At 46.6% G+C, this 17,596-nt stretch overlaps 1 protein-coding gene and 1 non-coding gene across 3 annotated transcripts in view; both read left to right on the forward strand.

Moving 5' to 3' along the window:
• The window catches only part of Znf609 (zinc finger protein 609), a 157,381-nt gene extending 139,977 nt beyond the window's left edge, over positions 1-17,404 (forward strand). Inside the window, exons 5-11 of one of the 2 annotated variants that reach the window (XM_029564987.1) lie at positions 204-291; positions 1,836-4,176; positions 6,497-6,863; positions 10,582-10,757; positions 11,123-11,204; positions 12,679-12,757; positions 13,219-17,404. In XM_029564987.1, coding sequence (XP_029420847.1) covers positions 204-291; positions 1,836-4,176; positions 6,497-6,863; positions 10,582-10,757; positions 11,123-11,204; positions 12,679-12,752 — 3,128 coding nt within the window. In that variant the 3' untranslated portion in view covers positions 12,753-12,757; positions 13,219-17,404. Of the gene's footprint in view, positions 1-203; positions 292-1,835; positions 4,177-6,496; positions 6,864-10,581; positions 10,758-10,987; positions 11,205-12,678; positions 12,758-13,218 lie in introns of both variants that reach the window. The other variant, XM_008836298.3, reaches the window with a different exon arrangement.
• LOC115070943 lies at positions 4,526-4,632 on the forward strand. Its single transcript, XR_003850051.1, has one exon. It is a non-coding gene; the product is annotated as a U6 spliceosomal RNA (small nuclear RNA).
• Positions 17,405-17,596: the final 192 nt, after the last annotated feature.

The raw sequence follows: 17,596 nt of genomic DNA on the forward strand, positions 1-17,596 counted from the left end.
GGTCCCAAGAGTACTGTAGGCACTTGTCACTCATGGAACTGTTATGGCCCACCATATCTGTCCGTTGGTACTAAACGTCCTTGAACTCTCATTGAAGTCAGTGCTGCTCAGATGAAGAGTAGTCTTCTCAATGACCAGCACTTTGTCTCATCCATACCTGTCTTTTTTTTTTTTTTTTTAATCTATGTCTTCTTGTTTTCCAGGGATGTTGGTGGTAAATGTGACATGGAGGAACAAAACATACGTAGGTACACTTCTTGACTGCACAAGGCATGATTGGGCACCCCCAAGGTGAGCACTTACTGCTGTCTAGTTTATATTGATCTGAACCACCATTTAATTACTGAATTCTTGTATCTTTATCCCACTAGAGTTGTAGCCCCAGCTGGCCTCAAACTCAAACACGGCCAAGTACTGGTATTACAGACTTGAACTACCACACCTGACTACGTTTACTTTTGGCAGGGGGCAATGAGTTTCATTCTGTAGCCCAGGCTGTCTTGGAAATCACTATACAGATCAGGCTGCCTTTAAACCAAGGTGAGGGGCTGAAGAGATGGCTCAGCAGTTAAGATCATTAGCTGCTCTTGCAGAGGACCCAGGTTCAAATCCTAGCACCTACATGGCGGCAAACAACCATCTGTAACTGCAGTTCCAGGGGATCCAAAGCCTTCTTTTGTTCTCCATGGGTACTGCATGACATGGATTCATTTAGAAAATGCAGGCATAACACTCATACACATAAAAATGAATGAATAAATAAAAAATTTTTAAGAGTACCAAGACTCCAGGCATGGTGGCACATGCCTCATAATCCCAGCACTTGAGAGGCAGAAGCAGCGTATCTCTGTGCATTCAAGGCCAGCCTGGTCTGCATAGTGAGTTCCAGGCCAGCTGGAACTAAAGGGAGACCCTGTCTCAAAAAGACCAAAAAAAAAAAAAAAAGCCACCAAGCTTTTCTTTTCTCAGCCTCTTGAGTGCTTGGACTACAGCAGATAGGTGTTGCCAAGCCTGGCCTTACTTTCAAGATGTAGTTTCATCTTAAAACTAACATTCCACCTGGGCATGGTGGCACATATCTTTAATCCCGGCACTTGATAGGTGTGAGTTTGAGGCCAGCCTGGCCAACATAGTGAGTTCCAGGCCAGCTGGGACTACAGGAAGACCCTGTCTCAAAAAAAAAAAAAAAGTACAGTAAAAAAAAATTAGCAATTTAATGAATGTCTTCTTATAGCTTGTTCCTAATATTAGTACTCAGACTGATAGAGCTTGAGGAACTCAAAATATGGGGGAATAATGTTTAGCTAGCATGCAGATAACATCCCAGAAAATCGACACTTAATTCATTTCCCACACGGGTTCCTAAAGGAAATCATGGTCATTAAAATGGAGGCTGGGCATGGTGGCTCACTCCTGTAATCCCAGCACTTGAGAGGCTATGGCAGGAAGATTGCTGCAAGTTGGGCTTGCTTTGGCTACCTAGAGAGCCCCATGCCAGCCTGAGCTTCAGAGTGAGCCCCTACTTGAAAATTTTTAAAACAAACTAAAACAAAGCTGAGCATGGTATGACTCATTATAGAGAGACCATGTCTCACTAAACAAAATAAAGATGTTTACTCTTTTTTTTTTTTTTTTTTTTTTTTTTGGTCATTTTGAGACAGGGTCTCCCTGTAGCCCCAGCTGTTCTGGAACTCACTATATAGACCAGGCTGGCCTTGAACTCACAGAGATCCGCCTGCCTCTGCCTCCCAAGTGCTGGGATTAAAGGCATGCACCACCATGCCCGGCAAGATGTTTACTCTTAATAATATCTGTCCCCTTTGTCCTTTGCCAAGGTTCTGTGACTCCCCAACCAGTGACTTGGAAATGCGTAATGGCAGAGGGAGAGGCAAACGCATGCGCCCAAACAGTAACACGCCTGTCAACGAGGCAGCCACTGCTGCTGACGGCAAAGGGACCAGCAACAGCAGTAAAACCCGAGCGGGAGCCAATAGCAAAGGCCGGCGGGGCAGCCAGAATTCTTCAGAGCACCGCCCACCTGCCAGCAGCACTTCTGAGGATGTCAAGGCCAGCCCTTCCTCAGCTAATAAGAGGAAAAACAAACCCCTTTCAGATATGGAGCTGAATTCCAGCTCAGAGGACTCCAAAGGGAGCAAGCGTGTCCGCACAAATTCCATGGGCTCAGCCACAGGCCCCCTCCCTGGGACCAAGGTGGAACCCACTATTGTGGACAGAAATTGTCCTTCCCCAGTCCTGATTGACTGTCCCCATCCAAACTGCAACAAGAAGTACAAGCACATTAATGGACTTAAGTACCACCAAGCTCATGCCCACACAGATGACGACAGCAAGCCAGAAGCCGATGGAGACAGTGAATACGGAGAGGAGCCCAGCCTCCACACAGACCTCAGCAGCTGCAATGGTGCCTCTGTCTCACAGAAAGGATCCTTGTCCCCTGCCCGCTCAGCTACCCCCAAAGTTCGGCTTGTTGAGCCTCACAGCCCTTCCCCTTCAAGCAAATTCAGCACAAAAGGCCTCTGTAAGAAAAAGTTGAGTGGGGAGGGAGATACAGACCTTGGGGCCTTATCCAATGATGGCTCTGATGATGGACCCTCAGTAATGGATGAAACAAGCAACGATGCCTTTGACTCTTTGGAAAGGAAGTGTATGGAAAAAGAAAAATGTAAAAAGCCCTCCAATTTGAAGCCTGAAAAGATTCCTTCCAAGAGCTTAAAATCAGCCCGGCCCATTGCCCCTGCCATCCCCCCACAGCAGATCTACACTTTCCAGACAGCCACCTTCACTGCAACAAGCCCAGGCTCCTCCTCAGGCTTGACCACCACTGTAGTCCAAGCCATGCCTAGTAGTCCCCAACTCAAACCCATTCAGCCGAAGCCCACTGTTATGGGAGAACCTTTCACAGTCAACCCTGCCCTGACCCCAGCCAAGGACAAGAAAAAGAAAGACAAAAAAAAGAAGGAATCATCAAAGGAACTTGAAAGTCCTCTGACCCCTGGGAAGGTGTGCCGAGCGGAAGAAGGTAAAAGCCCATTCCGAGAATCCTCAGGAGATGGGATAAAAATGGAGGGGCTTCTGAATGGCTCCTCAGACCCCCACCAAAGTCGATTAGCTAGTATCAAGGCTGAAGCAGATAAGATCTACAGCTTTACAGACAATGCCCCCAGCCCCTCAATTGGAGGCAGCAGTCGCCTAGATAGCACTACCCCAACCCAGCCCCTGACTCCCCTACATGTAGTGACCCAGAATGGGGCTGAGGCCAGCTCAGTCAAAACCAATAGCCCTGCCTACTCTGACATCTCTGATGCTGGGGAGGATGGGGAGGGCAAGGTGGACAACGTCAAATCAAAGGATCCTGAGCAGCTGGTTAAAGAAGGAGCTAAGAAAACACTTTTCCCTCCCCAGCCACAGAGCAAAGACTCACCATATTACCAAGGCTTTGAGAGTTACTACTCTCCAAGTTATGCACAGTCCAGCCCGGGGGCTCTCAACTCAAGCAGCCAGGCAGGAGTGGAGGGCCAGACCCTAAAGGCAAAAAAGGATGAGGAGCCTGAGAGCATAGAGGGGAAAGTGAAGAACGACATTTGTGAGGAAAAGAAACCTGAGCTGAGCGGTTCCAGTCAGCAGCCCTCAGTCATCCAGCAGCGGCCCAACATGTACATGCAGTCCCTGTACTACAACCAGTATGCCTATGTGCCCCCATATGGCTACAGCGACCAGAGTTACCACACCCACCTCTTGAGCACTAATACGGCTTATCGTCAACAGTACGAAGAACAGCAGAAACGGCAGAGCTTGGAGCAGCAGCCTCGGGGGCTGGACAAGAAGGCAGAGATGGGACTGAAGGAGCGGGAGGCAGCACTGAAGGAAGAGTGGAAGCAAAAGCCATCAATTCCACCAACCCTCACCAAGGCGCCCAGCCTGACAGACCTGGTGAAGTCAGGGCCTGGCAAGGCCAAGGAGCCAGGGGCTGACCCTGCCAAATCAGTCATCATTCCCAAATTGGATGACTCATCAAAACTCCCCAGCCAGACCCCTGAAGGCCTTAAAGTGAAGCTGAGTGAGGCCAGCCACCTAAGCAAGGAGGCCTCGGAAGCTAAGACAGGCACTGAGTGTGGCCGACAGGCAGAGGTGGATCCGATACTCTGGTACCGACAGGTAACTTGCTGCAAGAGGAAGTAGAAATGATGTCTGGTAAACTTTCTTTCTCCCTCACAGACCAGTCTGACTTGTGTAGGGGTTCCAGAGAATTGAGATTAGTAGGAGAGTTGTGTTATTCTAGGAATTCTGCATCTTTTAATGTGGGGTCTTTTGGGGAGTTTTTGGGGTTTTTTGTCTTTTTGAGACAGGGTCTCCTTGTAGCCCCAGCTGACCTGGAACTCACTGTGTAGACCAGGCTGGCCTCGAACTCACAAAGATCCACCTGCCTCTACCCCTGCTGGGATTATAGGTGTGTGCTGCCATGCCCGGCTATCTTTTAATGTTTTTTTAAAAAAATACTTTTACCGTGTTCGCTTCGGCAGCACATATACTAAAATTGGAACGATACAGAGAAGATTAGCATGGCCTCTGCGCAAGGATGATATGCAAATTCGTGAAGCATTCCATATTTAAAAAGAAAAAAACACTTTTACCTCCTTAAAAGTTGTTTTTCCCTTTTATGGGCAAAAAAGACCAATCAGTCAGCTTAATTTGTCTGTAGTTGGGTTTTTTTGGTTTTTGTCTTTTGTTTTTAATTTACTTTACTAGCAGAGCCAAGACCAGAACCTAGGCATTTTTTGACACCGGGCCCAGTGTTCATTTGTTTTATAATTCCTTCGGGAAGAATTAGTGGTGAGCTCTCCATGTTTTGGAGTGGGTCAAAAGTATATACTACTCAGGGACTGAAGAGACGGCTCAATGATTAAAGTACTGGCTGCTCTTGCAGAGGACATGGGTTCGATTCCCAGCACCCAAATGGCAGCTAACAACTGTCCTTAGCTGCAGTTCCAGGGGAATCCGATGCCCTCTTCTGATCTCCATGGGTGATCATACATGCAGGCAATACACTCACTCATACACATAAAATAAAAATAATAAATGAAATTTTTTTTTTTTTTTTCTTTTTGAGACAGAGTCTCCCTGTAGCCCCAGCTGTCCTGGAACTCACTATGTAGACCAGGGTGGCCTTGAACTCACAGAGATCTGCCTGCCTCTGCCTCTCCCAAGTGCTGGGACTACAGGCATGTGCCACCACGCCCAGCAAATGAAATATTTTTTAAAGAAAGTATATACGCTGGGCGTGGTGGCACACGCCTTTAATCCCGCACTTGGGAGGCAGAGGCAGGTGGATCTCTGAGTTCAAGGCCAACCAGGTCTACATAGCCAGTTCCGGGTCATCTGGGGCTACAGGGAGACTCTGTCTCAAAAAGAAAAAAAGAAACTATACACTACTCAGATACTGAATTTCTTTAAAAAGAATTTTACAGGCTGGGTGTGGTGGTGCACACCTGTAGTCCCAGTACTTAGAAGGCAGAGGCAGGCGGATCCCTGTGAGTTCTAGGGCAGCCTGGTCTACATAGTGAATTCCAGACCAGCTGGGGCTACAGGGAAACCCTGTCTCAAAAAGACCAAAAAATAGATATATAAATAAAGAAATAAAAATGAAAAGAATTTTATGATGGTATATGCCTGTAATGCCACCAACTGGGAGGCTGAAGCAGGAGGGTTGTTAGGGTTTGTAGTCATTGAGCTACATAGCAAGTCCCTGTTCTCAAAAAAAACCCTCAGAACTAGGCAGGGCATGGTAATGTACACCTTTGATCCCAGCACTGGGGAGGAAGCAGAGGCTGGACACTGCCCCCCCAGACCAAAAAAAAAAAGCTAAGAACTTGGAGATGGACACCTTACTCTGCTCATAAGACTTAGAACTCTTTCTCTTTCCTCTGGGTGTCCTTTATACCCCTCCTGACACGGATGGCAATGTTGACTCTGCATTGCTGAGCTGCTCTGAAGAAGTGAAGCAACCTAAACATCTTGGCAAGAGGCATCCTCTACCTCTCCAGGAGTTACTGCCCCAGAATGCTTGTTTTCACAAGGAAACCATCAACTAACGGGTTTTCCTTTTCACTCTCAGGATCTTGTTTACTTAGGTTGGGGAACTTTTTGGGGGGTGGGGGTCTTTTTGAGACAGGATCTCCCTGTAATCCCAGCTGGCCTGGAACTCACTATGTAGACCATGCTGGCCTTGAACTCACAGAGATCCACTTGCCTCTGCCTACCAAGTGCTGGGATTAAAGGTGTGCGCCACCAGGCCCAGTGTTGGGGGACTTTTTTAAGCAAGAGAGAGGAGAGTTTTTGTAAACAAAAATCAGTAGAAGCTAAGATCCCACTCGACCCCAGGTGTCTTATAATGGTCTGTTCTGGTGTTTCTACTGGGACGTTGGGCTTGAAATAGAGTTGCCTTTATAACACAGCATCCATTCCCTGATTATTGCAGGAAGCAGAGCCCCGGATGTGGACATATGTTTATCCTGCAAAGTACTCAGACATCAAATCCGAGGATGAGCGATGGAAGGAAGAGCGTGACCGCAAATTAAAGGAGGAAAGGAGTCGGAGTAAGGACTCTGTGCCCAAGGAAGATGGGAAGGAAAGCACAAGTAGTGACTGCAAGCTGCCCACGTCCGAAGAGTCCCGCCTTGGGAGCAAGGAGCCCCGGCCAAGTGTCCATGTGCCTGTGTCTTCCCCCCTCACCCAGCATCAGTCCTACATCCCCTACATGCATGGCTACTCCTACAGCCAGTCTTATGACCCCAACCACCCCAGCTACCGGGGCATGCCTGCTGTGATGATGCAGAACTACCCAGGTACAGCACCTAGCTATAGCTACATTCACAGGGGAGACGAAACACAGTTTTCAAATCCAGAGCTTTGTTGTTCAGCTCTGCAGCTCAATGAGACCAGCTTGGATGACAGCCCTTTTTTAATGTATCATGTTGTGACGTTGCCATTCTAACCCAGAGCTGCTCAAATGACCCTAATTGCCACCTCTCTTGCTCCAGGTAGGGTTGCCTCTACTATCAACTTTTCTTGATGGTAAAACTTCTGCGTACTGCAGCCATCTTCTTTCAGCTAGAATTTTTTTTTGAGACAGGGTCTCCCTGTAGCCCCAGCTGTCCTGGAACTCACTTATGTAGACCAGGCTGGCCTGAACTCACAGAGATCCACCTGCCTCTGCCTCTCAAGTGCTGGGATTAAAGGTGTGTACCACCACACCCGGCTAGAATTTCTTTAGACATACACTCTAATGTTTGCAATGGGCAAGGCACCGTGAGGGATGCAAAAGAATTAGAAAAGACTGGTTCCCACCACCCAGGGACTTCACAACTTAATGAGAGCAGGAGCGATACGTGTAACAAGAAACATTTAAACCAGAACAATGCATGTATTCAGCTGCGAGATCATGTTCAGCTGTGAGATCAGAAGGCTGTCAGGGATGGGAAGAGCATTTTGAAGTTGGTTGCAGGGGATGTCTAGTAAGTTCAGCTTGAGAAAAATTTAGTTTTTATACTGCTGTCAGTAAGCTCTCGATGGGGTTTAAATATTTTTTAACTTGTTAGAAAAAAATGCTCATATTCAGCTCTATTCATTGGTTTTCACTACCTGAAAAACCATGTAGGAATCTTCTAGGGGTGAAAGGTCAGTTTGTTTTAGTTGATTTATACATATATTAGCATGAAATTATACATATTAATGGTTGGGGTGTTTTCTGGGTTTTTTGTTTTTAGTTAGGGTTTCACTATGTGATCCTGTATTGCTTTGAACTCACTAGACCGATTAGCCTCAAACTCACAGAGGTCCACAACCTCTACCTCCTGCATGCTGGGGTTAAAGACATGTGCCACCATGCCCAGCCACAAGGTGGTCTTTGAACACATATACAGCATCTAGCATTTACTGGTCAAATGAGGGTAAACAGCATTTCCCTGTCATTTCTTAGAGCCTTGTGCTCTTCTCTCCTAATGCTTCATTAACTGTAGTTATCATGAACCAGTCACTCCACTGTGCTGCTGAACATAGAACTCATTCCTTCTGTATCTGGATACCTGTTATCCAACCTCCCTTCATCTTCCTACCCTACGCTTTCTCAGCCACTGGTAATCTCTGTTTTACATTTAGATCAACTTGAATACTCACTCCTCCTGCAGCCTTGACATTCTGCTGACATTATTATAGGATAAATTCTAAATGCAAGTAAGCTTTTCAGATAGATACAGGAAAAAGATGCTCCTTACCATCTGTATAAAAATAACAGTTCCAGCCAGGTGTGGTGGCATACACCTTTGATACTAGCACTCAGGAGGCAGAGGCAGGTATATCCCTGTGAGTTTGAGTACATGGCAAGTTCCAGGACAGCTAGGGCTACAGGGAGACCCCGTCTCAAAGACAAAAAAAAACTTAACAATTCCATTTGCTGAGAGCTAGTGTGGTTCAGGCACCACTTCCTTTTTTGTTGTTCTGGGTTTTTGTGTTTGTTTTTGTTTTGAGACAGTCTTTTATGTAGCTGTGGCTAGCCTAGAACTCACTGTGTAGTCTAAGCTGGCCTCAGATTTGCTTCAGTCCTCTTGCCACTGCCTAACAAGTACTGGAATTACAGGCATGTGCCCATCAAGCCTCGCTTTTGTATGTGTTCTTGTCTGTGCATGTGCCACGCATGCATGCGCTTAGGTCAGAGGTCAATGTCAGATATCTTCCTCAGTCATTCTCCAACTTGTTTTTTGAGGCAGAGCTTTACTTGGCACTTTGTGATTCCACTAAACTGACTTGCCAGTGGGCCCCAGGTATTCTCCTGTCTCTGCCTCCTCAGGCTAGGATTATTAGATGCATGTACCAAAATGCCCAACTTTTTACATGTGTTCTGGGGATCTGACCTCAGGTCCTCCTGTTAAACAATTTATTGACTGAACCATCACCCCAGACTCTGGGTTTTTTGGTTTGTCGATTTTATTTTGTTTATTTTTTGTTTGTTGCATGTGGGTTCTCACCCATGCCGTGCAACTGCAAAGGACAGAAGACAATTTGAAAGAATTGGTTCTCTTCTTTCACATGTGAATTCCAGGGATAGAACTCAGGTTGTCAGCTTTGGTGGCAGGTGCCTTTACCTGCTGAGCTATCTCATTAGTCCTGTTTTGTTTCTGACATGAGTTCTGGCCATGTAGCCTAGGCTGACCTTGAACTCATGCTCTTCCTGCCTTAGCTTTCCTGATGCTAGGACTACAGATGCATATGCACCTAGCTTCATGTTGTCTTTGCTTGCTTGTTTGCAAAAGTGCTCTTGCCACATAATCTTTACTAGAAATTACTGTGTAACTCAAGCTAGCCTCTTAAAACAGTTCTCCTGCCTCTGCTTCCCAAGTACTAGAATTAGATTACCATGTTAGCAGCCATGTGTATGCTAGGATTCAAACCTGGGTCCTCTGCAGGAACAGCCAGTGCTTAACCTCTGAGCCATCTCTCCACCCCTTCATGTAATCTTTTTTTTTTTTTATGTTTTATTTATTATGTGAATGAGTATATTGCCTGTATGTATGTGAGTGCACCCATGCCATGCAATGCCTGCGGAGTCAGAAGAGGATTCCCCTGGAACTGGAGTTACTGATGGTTGTTAGCTGCCCTGTGGGTGCTGGGAATTGATCCCGAGTCCTCTGCAGGAGTAGCCAGTGCTCTTAACCACTGAGCCATCTCTCTAGCCCCCCTTGTTTTGTTTTTTGAGACAGGGTTTCCCAGGAGCTGCAGCTGGCCTGGAACTATATAGACCAGGCTAGTCTCCAACTCAGAGATCCACCTGCCTCTGGCTTCCAAGTGCTGGGATTGAAGGTGATGTGTACCACCACACCTAGCTGTAGCTGGTGATATCTTCATTTTGATAATAAATAAAAATACTTGAAGCCAGGTGTGGTAGTGCACGCCTTTAATCCCAGCACTCGGGAGGCAGAGGCAGGCGGATCTCTGTGAGTTCAAGGCCAGCCTGGTCTATATAGTGAGTTCCAGGACAGCTCGGGCTACAGAGAGACCCTGTCTCAAAAAGACCAAAAAAAAAACTTCAAACAGGTTAATTTGTTCAAAGGAGTTAAGCCATAGCTATCTGATTTTAAGTTCTATGATCTTTCTACTTCTCATATGAATATGCGATTACTTTAGAAGTCATAGAAGATCTATGGAATTCAGCTCTGAGAAATTGAATGCCATATTTATATAGTATCCTTATATCCTTTGACCCAATTTTCCTATAGAATTTGGAAGAACATACCAAGTGCTGGGCGTGGTGGAGCACGCCTTTAATCCCAGCACTCGGGAGGTAGGGGCAGGCTGAGCTCTGTGAGTTCCAGGCCAGCTGGGGCTACAGGGGAGAACCTGTCTCAAAAAAGACCAAAAAATAAAGAAGAGCACACCAATAGTGTCATCACCATGGTAAGAAACGTCTCCACCTGTGCCTAGGAAAGCCAATGCCAACCTGACCAAGCTCACTAGAACAGTTTCTTCACTGCCCTTGTTTCTTTGACTGCTTGATTTCTCCTTCCCCAGGTTCCTACTTGCCTTCCAGCTATTCTTTCTCCCCATATGGAAGCAAGGTCTCAGGTGGTGATGATGTGGACAAGGCACGGGCCAGTCCCAGTGTGAGTTGTAAATCCAGTTCAGAATCCAAGGCCCTGGACATCTTGCAACAGCATGCCAGTCACTACAAGAGCAAGTCTCCAACGGTAAGGGAAGTACAGCAACCTGTTGGTTATCCATAAGGTCAGATTCAGGGATGGGGGAAGGTGGGCAAGCTCAGGTCCTGCCCACAGTAGGACTTGGCTGACTTGATAGTATCCCCCACTCCTTATTTGTAGGTATTCTGTAATTTTTTTAGTTATAATTCAGGCCTGTGGTTATATCACTAGTATGTATATATCTCATAGTACGTTTGTGTGTCTCTTTTCCTTTCCAGATAAGTGATAAAAATTCTCAGGAGAGAGAGCGGGGAGGCTGTGGGGTAGTTGGGGGTGGTGGCAGCTGTAGCAGTGTTGGGGGAACAGGAGGTGGTGAAAGGACTGTCGACCGGCCCCGCACTTCTCCTTCCCAGCGCCTGATGTCCACACACCACCACCATCACCATTTGGGCTACTCACTGCTTCCAGCACAGTATAACCTACCCTATGCAGCAGGTAAGGCTCTTCCTCACCATGTGTGTGTCTGTGTGTGCCTGTGTCTGTTTCTGGTGGTAGTTCTTGTAGCAAGGGCCCCTATCCTATAGGGGAATCTTTTTTTTACCCTCAAACTTGTCAGTTGAGCATGGTGACTTATACCTGTAATGCCAGCACTCAAGAGACTGAGGAAAGAGGATAAAAATAAGTTCAAGAAGGGCTAGGGAGATGGCTTAGTTGGTAACATGCTTGCCTTGCAAGTACAAGGACTTGAATTCAATCTCTAGAACCCACATAAAAACCAAATGTGTTGGTGTATCCTTTTAATTATAGCAATGGGGAGATGGAAGGGCTAGACAGGCAGGTTCCTGGAGATTGCTGGCCAGTTAGCCTAGCCCACTTGATAAAGATCCAGGACCATAAAAGACCTTATCTCAGACAAAAGATGGAAAGTATCTAAAGTACCTAAGGAATGATACCCAAGGATGTCCTGTGACCTCTACAACCTCACACACACAAACACATGTATGCACAATACACATAAAGTTCAAGGCCAGTCTGGGCTACAGAGTAAGAAACTCCCTGTCTTAAAAAACAAACACATAAGCCACGCATGGTGGCACACACCTTTAGTCCCAGCACTTGGGAGGCATGGGCAGGCGGATCTTTGTGAGTTCAGGCCAGCTGGGCCTACGGGGAGACCCCGTCTCAAAAAGACAAAAAAAAAACAAAACCAAAAAAAAAAAACATAAAATAAACATAAAGTGCTTTTTTTTGGTCTCTTTGAGACAGGGTCTCCCCGTAGCCCCAGCTGGCCTGGAACTTACTATGTAGACCAGGGTCTGCCTCTGCCTCCCAAATGCTGGGAGTAAAGGCATGCGCCACCAAGCCTAGATATACGGTATTTTTTTTTTAATTTTTTTTTTTAATGTGTATGAGTGTAATCCCTGCATGTAGGTAAGAGCATCCGTGTCGTGCAATGCCCAAGACAGAAGAGGCTGTTGGATCCCCTAGAACTAGAGTTACAGACAGTTGTTAGCTGCCATGTGAGTGCTGGGATTCGAACCTGGGTCTTCATGGAGAACAGTCAGTGTTCTTAACTGCCAAGCCATCTCTCCAGCCCAGTACTTTTTTTTTTTTAATGCAAAAAGAACCTCTAATCTGTCCTGAGTCTTAAATCTGCTACATTGAGCATATGACATTTATTTCCTCCCTGGAGCTTGTGGGCTTTCATATTCAGTAGAATGAGGAATAGGTGTTTCTACCACCAAAGAGAAACAAGTAGCTAAAAAGCTGAGCTGTATTATAAATCCTCAGCCACTATATCTGGCCAAGTATCAATTTTTTTTTTTTTTTTTGTCAGCAACCCAAAAATTCAGTGGCGCTAAGGGAATTCAAGGGGAAACTCCTACCTCTGCTCAGCCAACTGGTAAAGGGGAAGTGTGAAGGGAACTTGTTTGAGTGCTACACTAAATCTGTTCTCCCACTTGCTCAGGGCTTTCTTCTACAGCCATTGTTGCCAGCCAGCAAGGTTCAGCTCCCTCACTCTACCCACCCCCCAGGAGGTGAGAATGGTAAGTAGTTTTTGTTAACTTGGAACAACAAATTAACAAGGGAAGCTGCTACTTGAACCACAGAATCCCTGTGGAGCCCAGGTGAGGGATAACTGTGTGGGGTCAACCATAAGGAAAAGATGGACTCTGACCTCTTATGAAGGTGTATATATCTGAGAAAACCTGTGGAGGGAACAGTGTTGGCTGACTTGTCCTGCAGTTCATTTTTTTATATTTATTTAGTTGTGTGTGTGTGTGTGTGTGTGTGTGTGTGTGTGTATGTGTGTCAGAGAACAACTTACAAGAGTTCGCTCCTGTGTGGGTTCCAAGAATTGAACTCAGGTCATCAGATGACTCAGCACCAAGCACCCTTAACTTGCTGAGCCATCTTGCCAGCCCCAGTTCATTTTCTTGGAGTGCCATCTTGTGGTTGTTATACCAGCAGGCCAGTTACCTGTTTACTGTTCATGTTTCCTTTGCAGAACACCAAGTGCCCAGATAAAGTCAGCTTCATGGGCCAGACTGGCTCACCTGAGGTGGTGCTGAACACACCATTTAAATATCAGTTAAATGGTGTTGATCATCCTGTTTGCCGTTCCTACGATGGCTAAAGGCAGACCTTTGGCTGTCTCGCCTCCACCAGATCCTTTGGACTCCCTGACCTTCCCTCTTCCTCAGGAGCTGGAGAACTGGTACTTTGCAAACATATTTATTCTCTGAGCCACAGTTAAGACTGTTGTGGCATCTGTGGAGACGAAGGCATGGGAGCAGCCAGAGGAAACACAGCCTCAACCCAGAGAAGTTACTGCTCTGTTCCCCAAGCCCCTGGTCTGCTTTGAGAGCAGTACCCCACACACACCTGGGAGGGATCCCAAGCACTGGGTAAGGTCTGAAGACAGCACAGCAGCCATACCCCTCTCACCGTCATTACCACCATCAACCGGATTCTGCATCTCCTCAGTGGTTTGAGCCCTGGGAACTGGCAGCACGTGGAGGAATTAGAATCTCAGGAAAGAAATTGGGGGCTTTTTTCTCTGTAGTTGTGAAGACAAAGTCTTCAGACATGGAGTCTTCCCCCTCTAACATGAGCACAGATAAATGCTCAGAGCCTAACTTGGAAAGGAAGACTAAAGCATTTGCCCCTCCATGGCCTTGTGCTACTTGTCAGGCAGAAGGCAGAGGTTCCAGCCCCAGCACAGGGCTCCCCAGGGATACTGGGAGGGAGGTGGAGCTGGAGCATGAATGGAGTCTGTGAAATTGAACCTGCTTCCTCACCAAAATTCCTGCTGCTTCTCATCTCTCAACTCCTTGCCCCTTCTTTACCCTCATAACCCCTTGGTGCCTTTCCCAGGGGGGCTTCCCATACTGATCTCACCTCTTTTCCACTGCTTGGCTCAGGCAGATAAAACAGAATTCCTCCCAGCATGACCTTGGAGTCTGCCATATCACATTAGGGTACAAACCAGAAGGTAGGCCCAGGGAACACCCAGCCGTTCTTATGAGAAGGCCTGTCTGTTCCACCATCTGAGTATCTTTCTCATTTAGGGCCATAAATATATACAGCCCAATTCCTCTCTCTGCAAGTACACAATTTTATGTAGCTCAATCTGTAACCCCGTGTGCCAGTATGAGATGTGTCTTTGTAAGGCACGTTTTTGTTGTAGGGGCCACTGGCCATGGGAGGTTATTTGCTCCTCAGATCCTGAAATAGTATCCAAGCATTATGTACCCAAGCCACAGAGTAGACTCAGTGGGGCTAGGCTTTGAGGCAGCAGACATGTGTCTGCTCTTCTGAGAAAAGCAGTCTCTCTGGGTCTAAGCTGCAAGGTTCTGTGCTGGGAAAGTAATGATTTGGAAGCTTTATTGGAGTCACTTCCTCCTCAAGGTGTGGGACACTTTAGCTCTTTGCTTTTGCAAGGTATCATCTCTTTGTTCTCCTCCCCTCCCATCTTTCCTTGACCCTCTGGATTGCAAGAGAGAAAGATTCAGACACGAGCCTAGGCTAAAGGAGGGTATTTTGTGACCAGAGTGCCAAAAAGTGACAGCAGGAAGGAAAGTGACTCTGACTTCTTTTGGAAAGTGGGGAGGTAGAGGACAGTAAGCACAATGCCCAGGAAAAGGTGGTCACCAAGAATCCTGGAGCCCTGTACATAGAAAGGCTTAGGATCATTCATCCAAAAGGAGCCCTTCTGACCCACAGACCCTTCCTCTAGGTTTCTAAGTCCTTGTTTTTGTTCGAGTTCTGAGCACTTGCAAAATTTCCATTGTTTTAGACCCGTTGGCAGGACTCCAAGCAGCCTCCTCACCACCATCACTCCCTCTGCCTCCTGCAGCCCCAGGGGGCAGTGCGTTGGGCAGTGACTTACTTTTTTGTCTACAGTAGTAGTTGTTGGGGACACCTTCATCCTACCTAGCCCAAGTCACCCCTACTTAAAGTGACTGAATTTCAGCCTGATTATGTCCTACCAGGCTCCAGTGAGTAGAACCAAGTGCCCATCTGTTCCTGTTTGTTTTTAAATATTGTGTGCTTTGTATCTGTGGGCACTGACCTGCAACGTGCTTTGTACATATTGTAAAGAAACCATTGGAGCAATTTTCTTTCTCACTTGGGTGGACATGGCCTACATTCCTGCCCCTTCCACTTCATTCTGTAACAGAAGAAAAATTTCTGTATTTGCAGGAGGGCAGCCTTAGGTTCTGCAGAATGGAACGGCTTTTCTCCTCCCCATTCCCCTTAAAAAAACATTTAGCTCTTTGAACCGTCTATCCAAGTCCCTTTGAAGAATAGGTGCTGTCCAGAAGAGGAGAAAGTAGCAGTAGCAGAATGACACTGCCTTCTCCTCAGCTGATCCTCCTGATCCCTAACCATACTGAGTCCAGTCTTCCCTCCCTGAAATAGTATCAGATAGCAGCAGATGTGGAGATCCTTGGCAAGTGATAAAACATCCACCTCCAGGCTACACAGGGAGGACTACCTGTGGCACCTACAAACAGACAAGATATTCAGCAAGGCAAAAGCCAGAAAAGATTCATGCTTAGGGTTCAGACCACCAAACCAAGCCTATTTCTCTCTGAGCACCTCCATCTAGGCCCTTCAGCATTAATGCTCTCTGGGCCCCCTGTGGAGTAGCTCCAGGGAGTAAGGAGCTCAATCCCAGGAAGGGCAGCCAAAGCTTGACAGCTGCTGTTTAGAATTCATACCTGCTTCCTCCTCATTGATGGTGTGCCAGTTCCCTTCAGGCCTTCCCTGCCTTACACATGTACATGTACATGAAGTCTCTGCTTACCCTGTGCTCTCCATACATCCTCAAGTTCAAAGAACCACATACAGAAGGTTAAGAGGGCATCCTCTGAAATGAAGTAATCATTTCATGAATCTCCTCTCCAGGCTCCAGGGTGGGGTTGGGAGTTAAGACTGCAGAAGGGCTAGAGAATTGGATACAGGTTTTGAGGCCCCTCATGTTCCTATCCCATAAACCCTATCATCGCCCCATTGTGTACTCTGATGCCCCCAAGATTCAACTGGGCAGCTAGCTGGCCCATAATTCTGGGCTTTTGTCATTTATTACTAGGGCATCCCAGGAAACTTTCCAGTGATCCCCTGCCATGGGCCCCTCCTGGGATCAAGCCCCTCCCAGGCCTTTGTCCCCAGCCCCTCCTGCCCCAGCCCACCCGCTTGCCTTGGTGCTCAGCCCTCCTGTTGGGAGCAGGTTGGGGCAAGCTGGAGGCCCGGGCTGGAGGGGCAGTGTTGCTGTTCATAGCTTTTGTTCCATTGGCTTGCTCTGTTGGATTTAATTTCAGTCTTCCTGATTCTTCCCTTCTGTAAAGTGTACATTACCAAGTTCCTTGTTTTTTTATATATATATATAAATATATATATATACAAACTGTACTCTTTTTGCCTTTGTACATTCAGGCAAGAAGAGAAAATAAATCTTTTTAAGAGACAATCACAAATCTGTGAGGGCTGCTGGTTATTTCTCTGGAGTTTGCTGCTGAGCTGCCGCCTCCTCCCAACTTTTCTGTTCTCCCTCAGCTTTCCCTAGTCCTGCTCCATATGCATTCTCAGCTTCACCTTCCCTGCCTGAAGCAAGCTATTGAATCCAGCAGTGCAGACTACCTGCCCAGCATTGTTCTCTAGTTGGCCACCTCTCTTTACCTTTCGATCCCATTCACCAAAGTGGCTTTGGACCTCTTGAGTTCTCTGGGACCTGTCTTCCAGAGGCCCTGGCTTTGGCCATTCACCTGTGGAACTATGCAGCTGGGAGCTCTCCGCCTAAAATTTTGCACTATTTAAACCTGCCTGGAAGTTAGAATGGATGGTTTTTAGGAACAAGTGGGATCCTACCCCCAACATTCCACCCTACACAACCCCTACCAATCCTAGCCTCCAAAGTGTGCCGATCCAAAGGATCATTCCTGGACTCCTGTGGTACCCTCTCAGAACAAGGGCTAAGAGTTTGGGTAAGATTATTTACTAAGACTCAAAGAGTGGTACCTCTTGAAACACAGCCCATCCAAACCAATTTAACCTTTCCCTTTTCCTCTACCTTTCTCCTCCCCCTTTTTCCCCTTTGTCTCTACTTCCTTTTCTTAAGGCTTTGGAATTGAAGTATATTTTTAAATTATTTGTTGTATTTATTGAATAAAGTTTTTAATGTCCCTGTTCTTAAATTTAAAGTTTGCCTTTCACATACCCCCCCGCCCCGTTTTTTTTACCTTCTGAGTTGCTTTATTAACTGAAGTGCTGCTGCCTGTTTACCATGTTTATTTCTTATCGGTGGTCTTCAATAGACAAAGTTTTTTGAAAGGGAAATCTTGTAAACAGGAACCTTCAGCAAGATGGCAGCAGAAACTCAA

Source organism: Nannospalax galili, unplaced genomic scaffold (genome assembly GCF_000622305.1).
Source record: "Nannospalax galili isolate Female #2095 unplaced genomic scaffold, S.galili_v1.0 scaffold54, whole genome shotgun sequence".
NCBI lineage: Eukaryota > Metazoa > Chordata > Mammalia > Rodentia > Spalacidae > Nannospalax > Nannospalax galili.